Here is a 21,018-nt window from a genome sequence, read left to right on the forward strand (position 1 = left end):
ATGCTTTTAAAGAATCACTGTACACCTTGTTTTGAAGCTTTTTCACTTTCATTATAGGAACGATAAGAATGTGAAGCAAGCCACTGGTGGGTAAGTTAAAATGATAAAAATTGTAATTCCAGATCGGGTAACGTACGCATACATGATATGAAGTGTACCATATTAGTACTATTAATTACTTTGCTATAAAGTCATGTGCTATTTTATCTGGACATTCGGTCTCTACCGATACAGAATGTTGTTCTCTTGCATACTTTTAGGCTATATTTCAGTAATTTATATTTCAGATTTGAACCTATTAATTCCATAGAAACGTAGATATAGAATATCTTCCAAACAACGAGTATATTAAAAAATAACGCTCAAGGGCATATTTAAACTTTTCTAATAGCGCCTCTCTTTTCATCTGCAACATGCAATGCATATAAAATGACATTCACCGTGTGCTTCGATATAACATAGGCTATATTTTCATGCTTTTAAAGAATCACTGTACACCTTGTTTTGATGATTCAACATTTTCATTATAGGAACGTGAAGAATGCGAGGCAAGCCATTGGTGGGTAAGTTAAAACGATAAAAATGTAATTTTAGATAGGGTGACGTAAGCAGCATATACAGTGCATTTACGTTTTCAAAAGAACAATTCAACTAAGATCTTTAAATAGCCAAGCGTACCCATGCAATGCTTTTCGTACGGAAACTCATTTAGATATGATCGAAATATCAGTCATTCACACATGTAATTCTATGACATAAATTGTTGCAATTTCGTGTAGAATAGAAACGCAACGATCAATGTCAATAAGACTTATTTACATTAAATTACGGCCATATCAGCAATACAGATAATGAAAATGTACTAGATTTTGCGAATCTCTCTCTAATTCTCTCTCCCGCTATACTGCAACATGAAAATGTACTCGTCATCATCATCATCATCATCATCATCAGTCTCATGACCTAGTGTGGTCGTTGAGGCACCGTGCTGCTGAAGATCTGACCAGTTCCCTCCACTTGTCTCGATCATGTGCCAATGCATGTATCTCCCCAAAACCTTTCATTGTCCATTCTGTGATGTTGTGAGTCCACTTTTTTCTCTGTCTGCCTCTTTCTGCCACCCTGGACGCTGCCCCGCAGGACTGTTGTGGATAGACTGTTGGCTCTAGTGACATGACCATACCATTTCAGCTTTCTCTTTTTGGCGGTGGTGAGGAGGTCCTCATATTGGCCTACTTCGCGCCTGATGGTGTTACGCACTTCTTCATTTGTGATGTGGTCCATGTAAGAGATGCCAAGGATAGTTATGTAGCATCTCATTTCAAGTGAATGGATTCTTTGTTGTAATTCTGCTGTCAGGGTCCATGCTCACATGAGTACAAAAAGACTGAGATGACTAGAGCTCGCAATAATCTGATTTTAGTTTTCAGACAGATATTCTGGTCTCTCCAGATGGGTCTTAGCTTTGACATAGCTGCCATTGTTTGTGCCGCTCTTGACAAAATTTCTGCTTTTGATCCCTCTTCAGTGATTATGGAACCAAGATATTTGAACTGGCTCACTGTTTCCAGTTCATGTCCTCTGACTTTAATCTTGGCTGAGATTTGTTTGCCACTATTTTCATCAGTTTTGTCTTCTCAGCGCTTATCTCCATATCAAATCTGGAAGATGTTTCATCCAGGTTCTTCACTAAGGTGGCTAGCTCATCTTCACTGCCTGTCAGCCCATCAATGTCGTCTGCAAAGCGGAGGTTGGTGATGTTACGCCCTCCAATGCTGACTGTCCCACAGTAGTTTTCCATGGCTTCGGTCATGGTACGCTCTATGTAGATGTTGAAAAGCGTGGGTGACAGGATACAGCCTTGACGCCCTCCCACTGTTGTCTGTAACCCGTCCCCCACATCACCTTGGGCAATTACTGCACTGGTAGCGTTGGCGTACAGCTGCTTGATGGTATTGGTTAAATTTTGACCCATGTTATACTTCTTCATTGTGGCCCACAATGTCTCATACCACATTCGGTCAAGGGCCTTTTTGAAATCTATGAACACATGATAGATGTCTTGTTGGTGTTGCGAGTACTTTTCACACAGAACCCTGAGATTGAATATTTGTTCTGTTGTGCTTCTTCCACTCTGGAACCCGGCCTGTTCTTCAGCGATTATTTCTTCTGCTTGTGGTTTCAGTCTGTTCAAGATGATCTTCAACATTACCTTACTAGCATGGCTGATCAAACTGATATGAACTGATGTGAAATTACAGAAAATGTACTAGATTTTGTGAATCGCTCTCTCTCGTTTTACTGCAATTTGATTGGACGTAAACGGTCAAGTGATACTGAGCTGAAATTTTTTATACATCGATAAACTCTGTGGACTACTTTTGATACCTTGCTTCCATGTATTTGATGTGCCATTTTATCTATATCAACTCATTACTCCCTAACATTTACAAGAACAAAAACACACCCACCCAATTCTATGATTTTCGATCAAAGCTGACCAACCACAGATAAAAATAGACCATTACAAGTTAAAACAATGTAATTGCACAGACCTTCCTTCACTCCACTATTCATCCCTTTTTCCGACGAAGGTATGTGGTAAGTTGTATCATTTGGAAGAATAGGCAATCTACATCATGCAATACATAATACTGCTTACACCTTTGGCACCAATATAACATATACCATACTTTCATGCTTTTAAAGAATCACTGTACACCTTGTTTTGAAGATTTATAACTTTCATTATAGGACCGATAAGAATGTGAAGCAAGCCACTGGTGGGTAAGTTAAAATGATAAAAAATGTAATTCCAGATTCTTAAGCAGCATATACAAAGATTTACGTTTTCAAAATAAGATTCAACTAAGATCTTTAAGTAGCCAAATACCTCCATGCAATGTCTTTCGAACGGAAAGATCAGCTATTCATTCATGTAATTCTATGATATATATTGTTGCGCTTTCGTGTAGAATAGAAGCGCAATGATCAATGTCAATAAGACTTATTTACATTTAAATTACGACCATATCAACAATACAGATAATTAAAATGTACTAGATATGGTGAATCTCTATATATTCTATTTGTTATGAACTGAACATGTTTACTGCAATTTGATTAGATGTAAATGGTCACCTGATATCAAACTCAAATTTTTTACACATCTATAAATTATTGCATTACTTTTGGTTCCTTGTTTCCATGTGATCTGATGTGAAGTTTGACCAATGTCAACAAATTACACCCAAATATTTACAAGAACAAAAACACACCCATCCACTCCCGTGATTTCTGATCAAACCACAAATATAAATGGACCATTATAAGTTAAAACTATGGAGTTTCACAAATCTTCCTGCACTCCAGTACGAGGAAGGCTTGTGGTAGACCTTACGATCCAATCTTCGAAAATTATTGCATTTCACCGTAAGAACATGTTACAGCAGCGGTTATTAAAGATCAGTGTCATATGTCAAACAAAGGATCTTACAGAAAATGAACATGAATTTGCTTTGGAAAGATAGAAATGCGTAGAAATTAAAGGCCATGTTGCTATAACAACACGTGCCATACGCCAGCGTAATTTTCGAAAAAAGGAAACTCTGGTTTATCCGCACCAACAATGTTTTATATTAAAATAATGATTATAACAATGTATCACTTGCATGACTCGCTTTGACATTACTTTCCATATTACTATATAATGGATGGACAAATGTATGTATGTATGTATGTATGTATGTATGTATGTATGTATGTATGTATGTATGTATGTATGTATGTCATCCAATCAGATCTATGAAGGTTGATCCTTTTGTGTAGCTTTTCAGTTTCCCCGACATACGGAAGGCAATATATCTTTCTTGTGATGAGAGAAGTGACATTCTCTGCTTTGCACGTTTTGTTTGGACACATATATGTTTAATTATTGCTCTAGTCACTGTGCTAGAAAATGTCCTGGCCTCTATCATATGTTGACAGGTTTTGCACCTTTTATCGCCACAGGGGCCAGATTGACTAGGGTGGTCTTGATTAATGATTGGCGTTAGCTTCGCCCTGACTAGGATATCTTTGTCATTTTAAGGTAGTCTATGAATTTGATTTGTAAATCATGTTCTTCTTTTCCCTCCATTTGTCTGGCAGAAAAGGTGTGTCACGTTTTTGTACTTTGCATTCCGTATACAAATATGGAAACACAATAAAATATTGATTGGTGCAGGTTGATACAATATATGAAGTGTACCACATCAGTACTATTAGTTACTTCGCTATAAAGTCACGTGCTAGTTTATCTGGGAATTCGGTCTCTACCGACACAGAATGCTCTTCTCTTGGATGTTTTTGGTCTATTACTCTATTCTCTTTTAATAGTTGAGAAAGTTTATTAATTAAACTAATTGTAAAATCCAACAGGATGGAAATATGTGTTACTAATCAAATTATATTTGTCGACATAAGGATTGAAATTCGATCATAAACTTGGAATCTGGTTTCATGTTCATTTTCGGCGTTTCATATCATTTGTCATGCTGAAAAAGATTATCTCATTGTAATAATAATGAAACTTTAAAGTAATGATTGATGTTTGTCTGAATTCAACAAGACTAAATTTTCATGGGTGAACCATTAATATTCTCATTAAAATTTTGTCCGCTTTTCAGTAAAGTGGCTGACAGAGAGATTTTTGACATGAACTATGTTTACGAACACATGACCACACATCGATACTCTACAAAGAGCTAGACGGTTCTCTTTGTAATTTTGATGGACAATATAGGAAACAGGATTAAGTGATGATTGCGGTTCAGATTGATTTTGAATTGACACCTAGCGAGTATTTAATGGCTAAACTACAATCATCTGACTTAAGTAAAATCTCACAGATTACCGACTGATTATTATTTGGATGAATATTCATTTAATACGGCCTACATCGATAGTGTCCTCTGAAGACGCGGTGAACCGGATATGAGTATTTTATAGATTTAATCTCTATTATAAAAACATGGAATCACATTTTGGCTAAGCATCCAGCTTTCAGAACGATATTCATTTATAATCAACTATAAAAATGTAAAGCAGAATCGTATGTACAAGTGCGTTTAAACATGGTCCAACTGTACAATTGCCACTTTATAAAATGTTTTACTACAATATAGCGCTCATCCATGAGCTAATCATAGGTGCATTAAAGGTATGATTGGAAGAAACAAAAGTTGAAATGATCTCTGAAAGTATTATGTTACCTTTGTACAAAGGAGAGATCGTTCGATCACAGTGATTTTTATAAAGGTGAATCGAAGTTATGATATAGTTTTACATCAGTTCTCCTAAACAAAATCAGAAGCTTAGTCATTGAGGGGCACCATTTTGAAGTAAGGAGGTCTGGCTGAGAACTCTGCAAACACAGTGAATGATTTTGCGCTGTTTTAAGATAGAAACTCAACAAAAAAAGTACTATCTGTTTCTTACGTCCTCCACGGAGGCATTGGGTTTTAACTTGGTCAGGCGGGTATTGACTGTAATTATACACTTTTGGATGTACGGTGTTAAATATAGTGACTGAAGTTTGTGCATACTGTATTCTTCATTTAAATTGTTTTCTAAACACGCACTGGAAACATTCTAATATTTTTAGCAATCGTTTGCTGCAATTTTGCAGAATTCCAAATGGTAAGGATGGCAGTACTACGGCTGATGCAGGTTTGCAAAAGGAAAGTCGCACTTCAGGGTAAATATATCTATTATTTTCAATTTTCAGGTATATCAGTTGAAGTGATTTAGAGGATGCTGTTTTAAATTCATCTTGTCTGAGTTAACCACATTTGATAAAGATTTTGTGTTAACGGGATATTTCTTTACGAAAAAGCTGCACATCAAATGTTGTTAGGTCGATAGCACGATTTCTCTTATATGAGTGAAAGGAAATATGTACGGGACTATTAACGTGTGTAGTAAGCCATACTGTACCTGAAACGAACAGTTAATTCTAGGTGACCAGAAAAGACTATGATCTTCTGAAGTTTCATACGTATATTACTATAGCACTTAAGATCTATTCCCATCCTCCTAACTTTGGTTTTTGCGGCATAACTTTACTTTCGATTCTTTGATTCAATGACATCTAGTATGCATCTTCATATCACTACTACAATGAAGTAGTTAACAGCCTTTCACAGCATTATCTACATTACGTTTTGGTCCCGTATTGTATGTCTTATTGAGCAATCGTATTTCCACTAAACTTGTAATGTAGGTTCCTTATGTTCATGAGGCCTTTAATGGCGTTTAATTTCAGCATTCCAAAATGTCATTGCGATTTGATGTGTAATATAAATGCTCAAGTATTGTCTGCAGTACTACTTTACCAAGGATTGTTAAATTTCACCCTGTGATTGGCTTGAAGCTACAAGCTAATGGGGTCTAATATCTTACATCAGCCGTATTCATTTAGAAACGTTATAGTAACTGATTGCCGTCAGCCTTGACTTTGGTTTTCTCACCTTAACATTATTAAGGAATGATGGAATTCAACACAATGTATCACGCTGTTTTAGCTTCTGAGACCTTGCATCAATTGGGTTTCTAACATTCCATCTCATCTGGAGGTGACATGACCCTTCAATAGCCATTCTCCTACCTGATTGCCCAACGCAATTTACTCTTATTAAGGCCGTACTGAGCACATTATAGTGGACTGGAACATTTGCAATGCACTTTTCTCAGTAGCACTAGCTCAGTTGTTAGATATAAAATTGTCAGAAATTATTAATTTTTCAATCATTAAAATAAGTACTGAAATCATGCTTAACTTGGACAAAAGAAACGATACAGACCCTTTTGATCATGTATATCTCTACAATACTTCGATGCCTTATTTTTGTATTTCTGTAAAGAGAACATCGGATTAATTCTAATATAATATCGAATGGATTGGAAGCTGTCTTTCTTTCTATCAACTTGATATATGTGACCTGGAAAATATTTAGTTTGTATCAAAAGTTTCATTATACGCGAAATGTTGTCGGCAAAATATTTAATGTCAAACTATAACAACTAAACTAAACCTAATGATGGTTGAATGCAAATTATTCTTAGATCGAAATAATTTTATAACTGTTACAAGATCATGACCATCATTTCTTTAAAATTGCATAATCGTCTTAAATCACTTACATGTTCTGATATCCTTGTTTACTTTGTTCAGAAATTTTATGATAGAAACCATACAAAAGTATGTGAATTTAGTAATTATGAGAAAACTCGCGCAAGAGGAAATAAGGTTAAGATTGTTATTTCACAAAATGTCTTGAATTTTTGATGATGAAGAATGTCCAGGAGCCGTCGACAAAGTTAAGATACTGCCCTAATCATTATTGTATAATAATTTGATTTTGTGGAAGACATTTCATATCTAGCTTTCTAAAAAATAGATGATACGTTAAAAACTAAGACATAAAATATTGAAATATAGTGCACAAATCAAGAGGTTTTCAATGAAAATCATAACTGATGCGGACTTTATATGTTAACATTGTTTATCCTATCAATCTCTGTTTATTTTGTAGGGATGCTGGGGGACTATGGTGTACACGAAACAGGAATCAAATAATGACGGTCTTTTGCTTATTTCCCGCATTAGGGATCTTGTTCGCTTTGGATGCCTCTAGGTTTTTTTCCGTATAGCAAATTGAGTGTTGAAAGAACCGTTAAAATCTCACAAGCAGCTAACATCTTCGCTACTTTTGGTGCAAAAATTCGTTTAACAGTGTGACCTATGAAAGGTAGCCCATTCTGCGTAACACTTTCACATATACCGTCTAAATTCTTTAATATACGGTCTCGTAATCTTCAACTACCAAACCAAATTGAATGTAACTGTAAACACATTATATCGCACATTTCTTACGCATTGTAAAGAAATTTTATATTCCCAACATACAAAAAGTGGTGCTCAGTAACTGATGCATAACATTCGCTTATTATGGATAACTCGCAAATCTTCACTCGTCCGGTATGAGTGATCTGCAGGCATTCCAGTGGAAAGCATTCTAATAACTGCGAAATTAATAGATGCAATTGTAGCGCCCTTTATCTTAGCTTAGAACATGTTCTTTGGAACATCAAGAAAAAAACAATACATTGAATCCTTGGTGTAGCTTGTCAGCGAAGTATATATATATAAATATAATAAACTGACAACGAACAGTGCGAAGGTAGTATCTAGATAGCCTGAGCGCTTTCGCCTTTTTAATGAGTCTTTTTCAAAGGCAAATATAAAACATAGACAAGACAAACAAATAAAACAGAAAAACGGTTATGTTTGCGAAACTTTACATGGCTGTGTCTACAGGAATTCAACCTTTTAACTTTATTATGTTTCAACTAGTTTATTTAAGCTTGTTGCTGATACTGGGAAATATTTCTATTGACCTAGAAATTGAAGAGCCATAACGACATCTGTTATTTTATGTAAAGGTATGTAAATGCAGATTGTATTCCGGATATTTCATTGTTATAGTAGTCATTAGCTATTAAGCAAATTTAGAGAATTATTTAAAAGAAAATGTGTTTGCTGCAAAAGATAATTTTATTTGTGCATGGTTGTCGTTTTCTAGTCTTCTTGGTTTAAACCGCTTGGTTTCAATGTTATCAGGCGGCGTATCCAGTAAGATTCATTTTCTTTCTTTCTGTTTGGGGACTCCAGTTGGGGTTGTGAAAAATTGCTATAAGTGTTATATCACCGAAAGTGTGGACAGGGGAGGATAAGTGTTCTGCGACCGGGCGTCTGTACAGCTTCTTTGTCGTCCAATCAAATCTATGAAGGCTAATCCTTTTCAGAAGAGGATTCTCAGTTTGAGAATTATGTGGTTTTGTTTTGTACCGTAAGGCCTGTCTGAACACTCTACCCCTTATTATATCTTTCCAGTTGAACGCTGCGGTGGAGGTTTGTAACTCATCTGTTTTATATAATGTCATTTGGTGTAAAAAAGAACATACAATGAAGGAACTTTCAGTGCGATTGGAATGCAGGGCAATAATAATTTCCTTTGAAATCTGTATGGTGATTCTGCCTATTTCAAAATCCGCAAGAAGACAAATCGCCAGTTGAAAGTTAAGTAAAGGCAGCATGTCAGAGGAAAAGGAGAGGATGGTATGTCGATAAAATACAAGATTTAATTTTTCGACAGGCATAGGAGCAACAATGAAACACGTTGCAAGTATATCTGAGGCTATGACGCTTATTTAAAATGACATTTATAAATTGGGTACATTGAAGACAAATAAATTGTTAGGTTTTTATAAACTGATAAAGACAATCTGTGTCAGCCAATATTATTAAACGGCGGCTCGTAAAAGTTAGGAGAAAAGTCTTAGGATTTACAAAATCCATTGGAAATGGGTTTGTTTATATGGGAGAGGAAATAAGATAATGCTGAGAGGTACTTTTCGTCTGTTACACATTGGCTCTAGGTATTACACGCTCTGGATTCAAGTATGTTACACACAACTAAAATAAACTGAATTATTGTTTTAAAGGTTGCCTGTTAGTTGTAGGATTTTAAAAGGTATTGGTTTATGACAACTTGTATGTAACGCAAATAGCAAAGTACAGTAAATGCATATTTGCTCAAAAGCAGGAAAATATTTTTTAGGAGTCACATATCCTAATCCAACAATTTATAATATCACACACAAACCAAACAACATTAAACAGGAACAAACGTTTACAAGTTTACTTACCAACCTTAAGTCCAAACATATTGATTATACCGGATTATTTCTTTATGTCATTTAATACGAGGGCAAAAGGAGATGTTAATAACTCGGTGGTAAATAACGTTTAAACAATGTTTACACAATGCATGGAAATGACATCACCATCTTGTTCAGAAGCTATAGAATTGAGCGATTACAACTTTTTCTAGACAAACTATATTTGTGGTACATATTTTGCTTGGGGCAAGGCTTTATATTGATACCATTTGGTGTTGAACAAGGGACAAAAATACACATTTACTATTCTTATAGTCGATTTTAAATTTTATTATAATATTGACGTTTTGACATGTATACGCTGTTTCTTTGATTATTTCTAATAGCCTTATTCATGATTATTAAGCTCTCTGTACGTTTCCACAAATGACAAATTTACTCTAACAACGAGTTACTTTTCACAAAATTTCTAAACATGATTTCATTATTTTATTACCTTTCTTAGGTATATTCTTTCGGGAGTGTTTTCTCTTGTTCTCCCTCGAAGTTTACTCCCTCGTGATTTTATCCTGACTAAATAATTTCCATTGTCTAAACATCTGCTTTCTTTCAGGATGATACGATTCTCTAAGGCATGTTTTTCTAAATAGATAATTTCTTTCCTTTTTGACAATTATCAGCATGCCATTATTTGTGTTTGTATTTCCTTTTGATATTTATATATTTTCATATCACAATGTCCTTAAATCTTGCTCATTCGTAGAAAAAATTCGTCCAAATACATACTGAAGTCAATACATCTCTTCCTATCCACTGATTCTAAAAAGTAAAATAATTTAATTTGCTCTAATAATTGTGTTTCTAGCTTTTAGAAAAAATCATTTTTATAAGGGAAAACTGTAGCGTACACCATTTTTGAGAATACATTCTTTTATGGTATGTATTGACTTTTGGTAACAAATAAACTCGTTGGAAAATACATATTTTGATTTAAAGTTATACAGTTATTAATTTCTCTAATGTAACGGATTTATGAGTAAATCAACCATTATGGTAAGAATGTTCAGATGGTGTCGCTAAAATAATTCATAACTAAAGGCGAGGTGCAACCGGATCGCCTTCTATTTAAACTGTAAGACTGTCTTAAATAAAGTATTGCGAAAGGATTTAGGACGATAATGCTCCCACGATTATATAAGGAATAATGATGTTATAATTTTACGTAGTTGAATTAATTCACAAAATAAATTGCATCACACACATACAAACACAAACATACACAATGACTGTTCATTTTACTGTCACACATCGGTATCAGTTATGCCTGGAATAGCCAGAATAAGAAAACCATACGAGTCCTCTTCAGGCAAAATCACCATCAACAACAAGGACAAGAACAATCACCAGCACAACAACAACAACAACATTTCAATACAACTACTAATACAGATACTACTACTTATATTATTTGTTGTTGCTGTTGTTTGGTTTTATGACGGTAAGATATCGTTGTCATTTTGGTCATCGTTGAGACTGCTCTCGATGTTTTATGAGGAAGAAACACTATGCAGCTAGGATATGTCCAATTTATAGATCAGGTATGATGTAAATACATTTTAATTGAATATCAAATTTACTTCATAAATACACTCAATATGCCCACAAAACCTCAGTGGAGACGGAACATACACATAATTATTTTTATTAGTGAAACGTCGTCGTGGCGAAACATAATAAAAGGAGATAACGTTGCATTTATGTGCGTGAGCGTGTGTGTAATATAAATTAGCATATACTCTTACCATTTTATAACTGTATATTTCGTCATATTTCTAGATATGTGTTTGCCAAAAAATGGAGGAAATAAAAATGAAAGAAAATTTAATATGTAGTAGCTTAAACTAATAAGAACAAATTGCAGAACATACAAATATAGATTGTTGTCTATCATGCGTTTTTATATCCCAAGGCGAGGTAAAACATTAAAGGTCATTATAGTCTCGTTTAGAAAACTATTTTTGTCATACACAAATACATGAATTCAGTTGCCAAAGGTAAACATACAGCTCAAAGGCTTCTTGCGTCTTTTGACAATTTCCAAAATTGTGATCATAAAACTGATAGTAGTGAATCATCGCACTCACACTCTGAAAATGAGTCTAACATATAGAATGTAGAACATTTTAAACTTAATTCATTGCAATAAAGGGACATTATTGTATCATTGTAAAATAATAATAGCTGTGACAAAGCCGCCTTTTTGTGAACCAATAGTAATATAAACATTAGTAATGACAATAACTAGAAAACAAAACAGTTCTTAATGCACATTTTGCTCAGAAGTGGCCCTCCAGTGTCCATCATATCTTTAGACACACTTCAGAATCTATGGCTGCAGTTGATTGCCCTTTGGTCAGATTAAAATTATTTATCCATGTTGCCAGTTCGACCAGCCAAATATTCGTTAAATAATATGCAGTTTCAATCGCAAGATGGATACTGTATACAATCATGAAGAGTTCCACATTATTATGATTGTTTCAAAATTCGGATGTTTTGTTCCATTGTGCGCTTTCATGTCCTTCCTGTGAGGCTCTGAAACCAATAAAAAAAATACACTAAGGAAGAAAACTACAAGTAACCATAAACTTTCTTTTTATTTGGCGACTGATAATGTATATTTGCATCCGACGGCCTACCAGCGTATAACACATATACCTTTCGGCTAATCGCGCAGTCTTAATAAAATAGATAACATAGTCATGAGTCCAGGCGGCCACAGTTAACATATTACTCTAAATATACAGTCACTCTGGGTTCCCCTGGCCTAAATTAAGGTAGGCAGTAGTTATTACTGACAGATATACTTCAAACAAAAGAGAAAGTGTTATTCCATGATTCTACAAAATGAAGCGTAATAATAAGAAATAAATCTTGCTAGGGAAAGAATATCATCGTATTGGCCGGATAGCTATTATTAGCACACTAGGGGTTCTTAGAGAAAACTTAATTACTGGTTCACCAAGCTAGGTAAGCAAGGTAACAATTTGTTTAAATCATGTACGCGCAAATCTAAACGCATGATCAAATTCCGTCTTTTATTGTGGATGGAAGTTAGTGCATGAAGGCAAGGCGATGAGTGCAGTACCCCGCAGATTCAGGTTCAGTACGGAGTTATTGATAATTTAAACAAAATCTGTATATCATTTCTCGATACACACAAAAATGTATGTTCTACGATAGCTGTATGTTTACTTTTTTCAGAGATCAAGACGACATGACAAGTAAGATACAGATTTTTGAAAATGGCCTAAAGTGTCTTCGAGAAATATTTGAAGATGATAAAGGAGTTCCTTTAAAAGAAATGTTTTCGCTGCCAAAAGAAGTGAAATTAAATGGATACGACGACTTAGTTGGAGTGGGAGAGTAAGTGATTGATGCGCAACATTTCGATTTCTTCCCTACTGCAAATAGCATAGTGTTGTACATTATACTGAAGGTGAGAGAACTACATTTATTTGTGCTATTTATTTTATCAGAGAAAATATTTTATGTTAAAAGCAACATTTTCAAAGTTCCTGGGCTCGCATAATACAACCTAATTAATTTTCTCTCTTTAAACTATCGGAATACTGCAAGTGCTAAAAGTATTAATTGTTGCAGGGGTCATTAAGTATACGGAAATAAAGTGATCGTTCTGTTTCGTAGTAAAATACAACAATGATAGTTGTCTAATCTTGCTGAAAAAATCACTAATCTGTATTTGTTTTCTTTATAAGTACAACCGATTGTGTATTTTGCTTTCCAAAATGAGATCGTGTAGATATTATTGACTTTTATATTATATTGTACATTCAGCCAGCGTCATACTAAAATTTTCTTGTTCATAAGATATGTCGGCATGGTGTTATGTAATGCATATTGTTCGTATTTTTATACATAGGTTTCCAAGATTACTGTAAAATATCGGTTATGGAAAGGTGGAAAATTGCACGACGGTCATTATAACTCGTATTGTATAAAGTTATACAATAGAGCGAAATCAATATCTAAATGCAAGAGGTTTGGGAATACAGAGGTATGATTTGGTTTGCAACGTTATCGGGAGAGATAAAATGCGGAAAACATTCAAACTAAGATCAGAAAAAATAATTTGATATGTACGAAAGTTACTGTCATGTAAGGTTACAACAAAACAAGATTACACTGTTAAAGCATATTCTTTCATAATTGATAAATACCCAGATGAGTAATTTGGTGTTTTAATTCAAAGCTGGCAGATTATTTAGGGCCAGTCAAATTGGCTATGGTGCCTAGCCTAAGGACGCACCACATAATCTAAACCAGGTTGATTCAATGGTAAGATTCGAACCCGCACATAAGCGGTCGCCAGTCAGGGAAGGCGCGGATGAACCTGTATACAAACTCAGAGTTAAGAGTTGTCTTTATAGAACCATTTGTTTGCAATTAGTGCATACATTTTAAAAATGCGTACAATGGGTTACATGAAAAACTGTGTTGGTATGTGGTGGTGGTATCGAAAAAGTTAATATTGTCTTATGAGTGTAAAATTGATGAAGGCCAAATTGACCTAACTTTTGTGCCACATATAATCTATGTTAATATGTCCTTTAGCAATTTTGCAGGCAAATGACGAATGGTTGTGCCTATGTCAGCCATATTCTCTCTCAAGAAGCAAATGTCAATTTGATAATGTCAGCTACTGTCATATGGTGCAATCTTAGAACAGTATGTGTGGTAGAAGGCAAGATACACTAATACATATTTTGAAATCCTTGTTATGAGTTTTGTTGTTACTTGATATTTTCTGGACGTTAAAGTTGTCTTCTGATATAGGAATGCCCCAATGAATTATGCATATGTGTTGCAAGAATTTCAAAAAATACGGTGTCAGATTTAAGGTGTTAATGGGTATAATATTAAGGTATTGTCATTCTGATATTCGCACTGAAAAATTGCAACGAAAATATAAATGGTGCTAATGATTTGTAATATATAGTCGTGGATATCAGTACAAATATACAAGCCACTAAGACTTATACATAGATAGACTTCAAGATTATTGAACACCATTTGGTCAAAGGAATGCCTAATAAAGGGACAAGTGTAAGATATTTAACAAGTTGCTTTCAATGTTCTTATTGTATTCAAACGCACTATTAGAATACAATTCTGCCATTTTGTTTACAAAAACCTCTGTATCTTAAACTTGCGTCATCCAAATCATGAAGATAAATAGATTTATGGATATCTCTTTCAATAGCATTGACTGTTACTATGCTACGCATGTGGAGATCCCTTTTGTGTGAGATTAAAAATGCTAGTGACAATATTTTCTTATTCATTTATATCTCTCTCTTTCTCTCACTATATATATATATATATATATATATATATATATATATATATATATATATATATATATATATATATATATATATATATACATATGTATATATATGTATATATATATCTATAGTATAGTATATATATATCTATATCTATATTACACACACACACACACACACACACACACACACACACACACATGAGGTTCAAAAGAAGTTTGATGAATTTTCAAGTACGTATTTGGAGACTGTTAATAAATCCAGCAGATTAGAGGTTATTTGGGAAACACAACGAAGTTGACTTGGTTGAGCTCATGACAAAAAGCATGAGAAATCATTGTATGATATTGTGCGAAAAGGCGAAAAGGCGCTGAAGTTAGCGAAATCGTAAGTCAACGAATCTAGCAATTAAGCCTTTTCAAATGGGTAAAGAATACATCAACGGTGATATTGAATATAGCAATGAGGAAATCAATTATAGAAGTACTTTTATTTGTGACATAACGTTGAAACAATTTCGCTACATAGAAGCGCAATATCATATCAAGATTCATACACGCGCAGAACGTGCTGAAAGAACACAGGGGATTGACGGCTGTTATCGCCTCTTACTGCGTGATGGATTCTACAACAACTGTCATCGTGCGCAGACAGAATTATAACCATTGCAAACACACGCGAGTTTTACGCTGCCACTTATTGCTGCATCTGTGATGGCTCTTTGAGTTCCACAATGAAAAAGGTATGCGATTTCTGTCATGTCATTGGCCTCTATAGAGGAGTTGCACACAACGCCTGTAATATACACTTGAAAATTTATTAACCTGAGAATGCAAAGAGTCGGCGCAGGATCAATGGCACCAGTAAGCACAGTCTCCTACAAGATGGAAAAATACAAGGAGTTCGGCTGAAGCTGCTACATTGCATTTAGTCGTTGGAAGTTCTAAACTACCCCGCTGAACTAGTGGCGTAACTATTTCACCATGGACCCTACACCAAACGTTTTGTACGCCCCCCCCCTGCGCTTACTGTCACTTTGGACCTGACAAGGTTGGGCCGGGCACCCAAGAAAATCGGGTCCCACAGCACGGCTGTACTTGCTACGACGGTAGTTATGACACTCCCCAGTACAGACTAGTAAGGAACCTAGCAGCAAATGGTAATGATTTATTCAAAATGACCAATTTATTTGGTATTGATAACCCTGATAGGTTGAAGTTGATAAATACAAAAGGAGAGTACCCATACGATTTCACGACAGCGGACGTGAAATATATACAGATATCAAAACAAATTGTTTCCTAGTGGGTCTAACGGAAGAGGTTGTGAAATTATTTTGTTGGTAAGGGCGACAGACTGCTTTTGAATAGCCTCAGCAGCTTTTATCTCAACTGTGCACATGGTTCATTATTTAGAGCATTTGTGACTGATAAAACATTTTCAACATGGCATCACGAAACAAGAATTCCAATTTCACCGTCATTGATTTCTATGTGCAAACAAAGTGCATGCAACTAAAGCACGGTGAGATATTTACAAACTCTATTCGCGTGTTAATCGTTGGCCAAGCCGAATGAGGAAAAACCCAACTGCTGATGATTCTGATCATTCGATGACTAACATGCTGACGGTATTCGTGATGGTAAGGTATATTGTCCGAATTAACAATGTAAATGTCAGTGATAATCCCAGCACTTGCTGGTGAAATGGGTTTCTTACCGTGTATGTGTTTTCTGGAGACACATCTATTATATCGCTCTACACGCCCACCACAGATTCGATAGGAGCTGACGCTCAGAATTGTTCACGTCAAATCAACTACCCAACAAAGTATCATTGCACTTAATTCAGGTGCATTAGGGACAGATCCATACTGTTATATTTTGATGTGTATGTGATTTCGCCACCAGTGAAGTTGTTGATTATTTTACCAGAGACGTTGGACGACAACCGGTGTTTGTCTATTCTCCCGTTGTCAACACGGCTGGATGGACCGATATGTGTCTAACTTGTTGTTAACGCGTTGCGTGCATTTGACCGGTAACCAACACCAAATGTACTTGTTGATTTTACATTACGACTAAATGTTCGCTTAGACTTCTTGATGCATAGCTGCTTGAACACTCGTATTCACTGAAATATTATTTTGTTTAGAGTCAATTAAAAATCAACAGTTTTGAACACTAATGTGCAAAAAACAACTCGAAGCCGGCAGGAAATCATTGTTTTAGCACGACAAAACGCTCAGTCGCAGAATGCTGTCAGGTATGAAAACAATATGGGATTAATTCTACTTTGATGAAGTGGAGTTCACTGACAAATCTAGCCCTTGGATTATGTTGCCCATCGTTAAGGTAACCACGAAGACAAAAATCTCGACTATTATCTAACAATGATGCACTTGTAAAATGCTTTGGAGAAGACGAGGGTGATCGTTTCAGAAACTATGCAATAGGGTAATCAGTATGGCTTTATATGAACGTAATGCCATATCCGTAATCACCTGAAATTTAAATATTCACTTAAATTATATTTTTTTTAAATGATTGTATGACAGTTGTTACAGCATGAAGGAATACATGGTTAGAAGTGTCTGCGTGTTACATCTGACAAAAGCCAACTAGTAGAAAAATCATACTTCGGGAACATATTATCAATAAAAGAACTATGATGTATCCTCAAATTTACTGACTTGATAAAACAATTAAAGAGGACTGCGTTTGGTGACCAAAGCTGCATAGGAACATCCATTTTTCTGTGGTCGGAGGTATATTGATAGCAAGTTGTGTAGCATGCGGTCCTGGTAAAATAATATCACTACGGTTGCATTCACATATACGTGTTTGTTCGGAACGTCTCGCGGTGGCACTGTATTGACGAAATCAGAGAACCACCGGCGACTTCGAGCACATACAAGGAACACGAATCTGATTTAGAGGAAGTGAAAAATTAGAAAATGTTTGCATCTTTGCCACTCCACGGAAAACTTTACTTATGGGGCTCCGTTCGTATGGTTTCGTAAAAGTAGTATGATAATGCAGTTTAAAGTAGTCCTCATGACTTTATCCTGACATCGCACAGGAGCCCGTCAAGAAAAGTTACCACGAGGCGCCCTTGCACATGCTTGTATAAAAATCCATCACTGGGAGAAATCCTAGGGTTATAAAAAGTTGTGACATACATAAGTACCAAAAATTCCAAAACATGCTCTCAAAGACGTATTTCACACTATTCATAGATTAGGGATTCACACTTATCAAGCCCATCAATATACTGACACCAAACAGTCAAAATCACACAGAAGTTAAGAGTTTTATTAAGTTTGGTGTAGGCTTAATACTTGAGACTGAGAGCTACGCGTGGTTTTGTAGAGTGGCAAATAACTGAGTCAAATCTTATACGGTGCAAATAGATCTTTGCTATTTCTAGATCTCTTAAATTCCTTTACGAGAATCATAAAGAGTAATTTTGAAGTTTCTGACACTTAATTTGCGCATGGCTTGGATTGGGTGGAAATATAAACAAGCCCTTCACATGAGATGAATTATGGATTTTAATATAACTACTACAAAAAGTTCAAGGTAAGAATAGGTCTAACAGCTATTTTCTCAAATTATTTAACCATCTGGGTTGTTTCGTAAAATATTAATATAATGTTGTTTCCATTGTAACAATACAATCGTATAATTTGTATCATATTTGTTTCAATTCAATCAACAAACACGCTTATTAACGTTTTGGCTAGTGATGAATTACTACTACATGAGAAACTTGTTATGAAATATTTTGCCAGTAGTTTCATACAAAGACTTGCACAAATGAGAAGTAACCTCAGTTTAAAAGTGACAAGCAAGTCTATCGTTATTTATAATGTTGATTCATTATATGCATTTCAATTGATTATTTATGGAAAAATGAGATAATATTTTATTTCCAGAAATTATTTTATCAATAGTTATCTTTTAAGCTGTGGATTTAACTGCTATGAAATTTGATTTATTTTATCAAATTATTTATCTTACGTTTGGATTTCAAAAGTAAGTCATGGGTATGTCATTAAGAAAGAAACATATTTTTTCAGAATCAAATTCTACTTTATTTGAATTTCCTTGAATAGCAAAATACAAATAATATCCATTTGATTTTGCATGTTTAACTATACGCTCATATCATCTATTGACTTAGTAAGATTATGGTTTTACCGAGAATCATTCGTCCTCAGTAGTGTAGTGTGGTGACCTTTGTCAAAAGGATATCTTATTATATAAAGGTTTAAAGTTTATTATAAAAGGGAATTTATCAATACGCCGCATTGTTGAAAAGAATAGTGATAACTTTGTTCGTGGTTTTCACATGACGAGTCTTTGTTGTGAGAAATATACCATTGTAACATGTTGGGCGTTTCAGGTGGTAGCTGTAGCTATTTGGCTTTCTAGCTAGAACGAATATTCTGCCGTAGGATCAACATGGTTGGTTATTGTGGCCAGCAACAATAAGTGTTGTGTTAAGAGTACACCTACGTTTTAACGTGCCTTTTGGAAAGAAAAACGTTCACTCATTTATTGACCACATAGGGTAAGAAGTAAAAGAAATGGTATAAATATAGAAAATATCTACCCTATCCCCATATGATAAATAATGTAAAACCTCAGCTCCTATATACAATTTCCATTCCCTGCTTTCCCGTACCGTCACTTGTTCAAACAAAACTAACAAACTACAATCTTTATAGTCCATATACTTTTACCAATGGAAGGAAAGAAGGGACGAAATTGGCCACCATTGTTATGTACTCTTTTCAGGCGTTTGGAATACATATGGAAACTAACATTAGGTTACAATTTATGTGGACTCAGTGATAAGAGTTTATCACTTTTAACTTCTATATTAAGTTCAAGCTGTCCTTTTAGATTGAAATTATAGGATCCTAAATTTAATATTTATTGATATGTATGTTGTTAGTAGCTATTAACATTTAAAACATATTGAATATCACGCTAGACAGATTTTTATTCATCAGTTACTGAAGACAACAAGTGTTCTTTTGCTACAATATTGAATTAATGCTACAGTGTAGAAGTTAATCAATATAAAACGCTAATATAAAACGTATGACTACAAGTTAAATGTTTTTATACGCATAATATTACAACAATATCTTCGCAAAGACTTTATGAAATCGGCATAAAAAACAAGGTTTTTATATTGTGTTCGTTCTCTTGTTTCTTTGATTCAACTATATATATTACGTAGTACATAATGTCTTCATGTTTTCTTTGTCTTAAAGTCGGTAGACTGGAGTGATCATGTTATATGGAAGTTAAATTTTTTATTTTGAAGGGAAATCAGACGTATCAAAAAAGAAAAGGATCATTTGGAAAAGGTTTTGCGGATTCTCTACACAAAAGTGATAGACAACAAAGAAAACGTACCCGAGAAAGGCCAAAATGTCTTTAAACTCCACAGAGAAATGGATAATGAATCGAACGTTGCTACATTTTACCAACATGCTGAGGAGATGTCGAATAAATTTCAGGAGCTGAATGGGTAGGGGAGTTATTTATCGATCTATTAATGTACGAGCTTTTAACTACTAAAAGTATACGTTCTCAAATATGTAATATCTATCATACAGATTATAGGAAACATGGCATCTTTCATCAAAGACTCTATTTGGAACGTCAGATAATAAAAATTATCATTTGTCAAAGTTATACCTTTAAAATGTCAAATTCTAATTCTAGGTTTACAATTGTTCATTTTCTCAGTCAATTTTTGGGCCCAAAGATATATGCTATATCAGAGTAGTTTCGTATAAAATGTACTTAAAGCTGTCGTTTTATTGACTCTCGAACCAAAGGTTAAGGTTCACCATCTTCGCCGCATTTTAGTACATACTTTCTAACTTTACATGTTTGAATATTTT

General features: G+C 34.7%; 1 protein-coding gene across 6 annotated transcripts in view; it reads left to right on the forward strand.

Annotated features, from left to right (window-relative positions):
* The window catches only part of LOC149797561 (uncharacterized), a 71,856-nt gene that overhangs the window by 14,417 nt on the left and 36,421 nt on the right, over window positions 1-21,018 (forward strand). For 4 of the 6 annotated variants that reach the window (XM_089962430.1, XM_089962431.1, XM_089962434.1 and 1 more), the window contains exons 6-12: window positions 58-90; window positions 531-563; window positions 2,755-2,787; window positions 5,669-5,737; window positions 7,575-7,676; window positions 12,988-13,149; window positions 20,433-20,639. In XM_089962430.1, coding sequence (XP_089818556.1) covers window positions 58-90; window positions 531-563; window positions 2,755-2,787; window positions 5,669-5,737; window positions 7,575-7,676; window positions 12,988-13,149; window positions 20,433-20,639 — 639 coding nt within the window. The remainder of the gene's footprint in view (window positions 1-57; window positions 91-530; window positions 564-2,754; window positions 2,788-5,668; window positions 5,738-7,574; window positions 7,677-12,987; window positions 13,150-20,432; window positions 20,640-21,018) is intronic. The other 2 variants (XM_089962433.1, XM_089962432.1) reach the window with 2 other exon arrangements.

The sequence above is a fragment of the Sinohyriopsis cumingii genome, chromosome 6 (genome assembly GCF_028554795.1).
Source record: "Sinohyriopsis cumingii isolate HCF-2022 chromosome 6, ASM2855479v2, whole genome shotgun sequence".
Classification (NCBI taxonomy): domain Eukaryota; kingdom Metazoa; phylum Mollusca; class Bivalvia; order Unionida; family Unionidae; genus Sinohyriopsis; species Sinohyriopsis cumingii.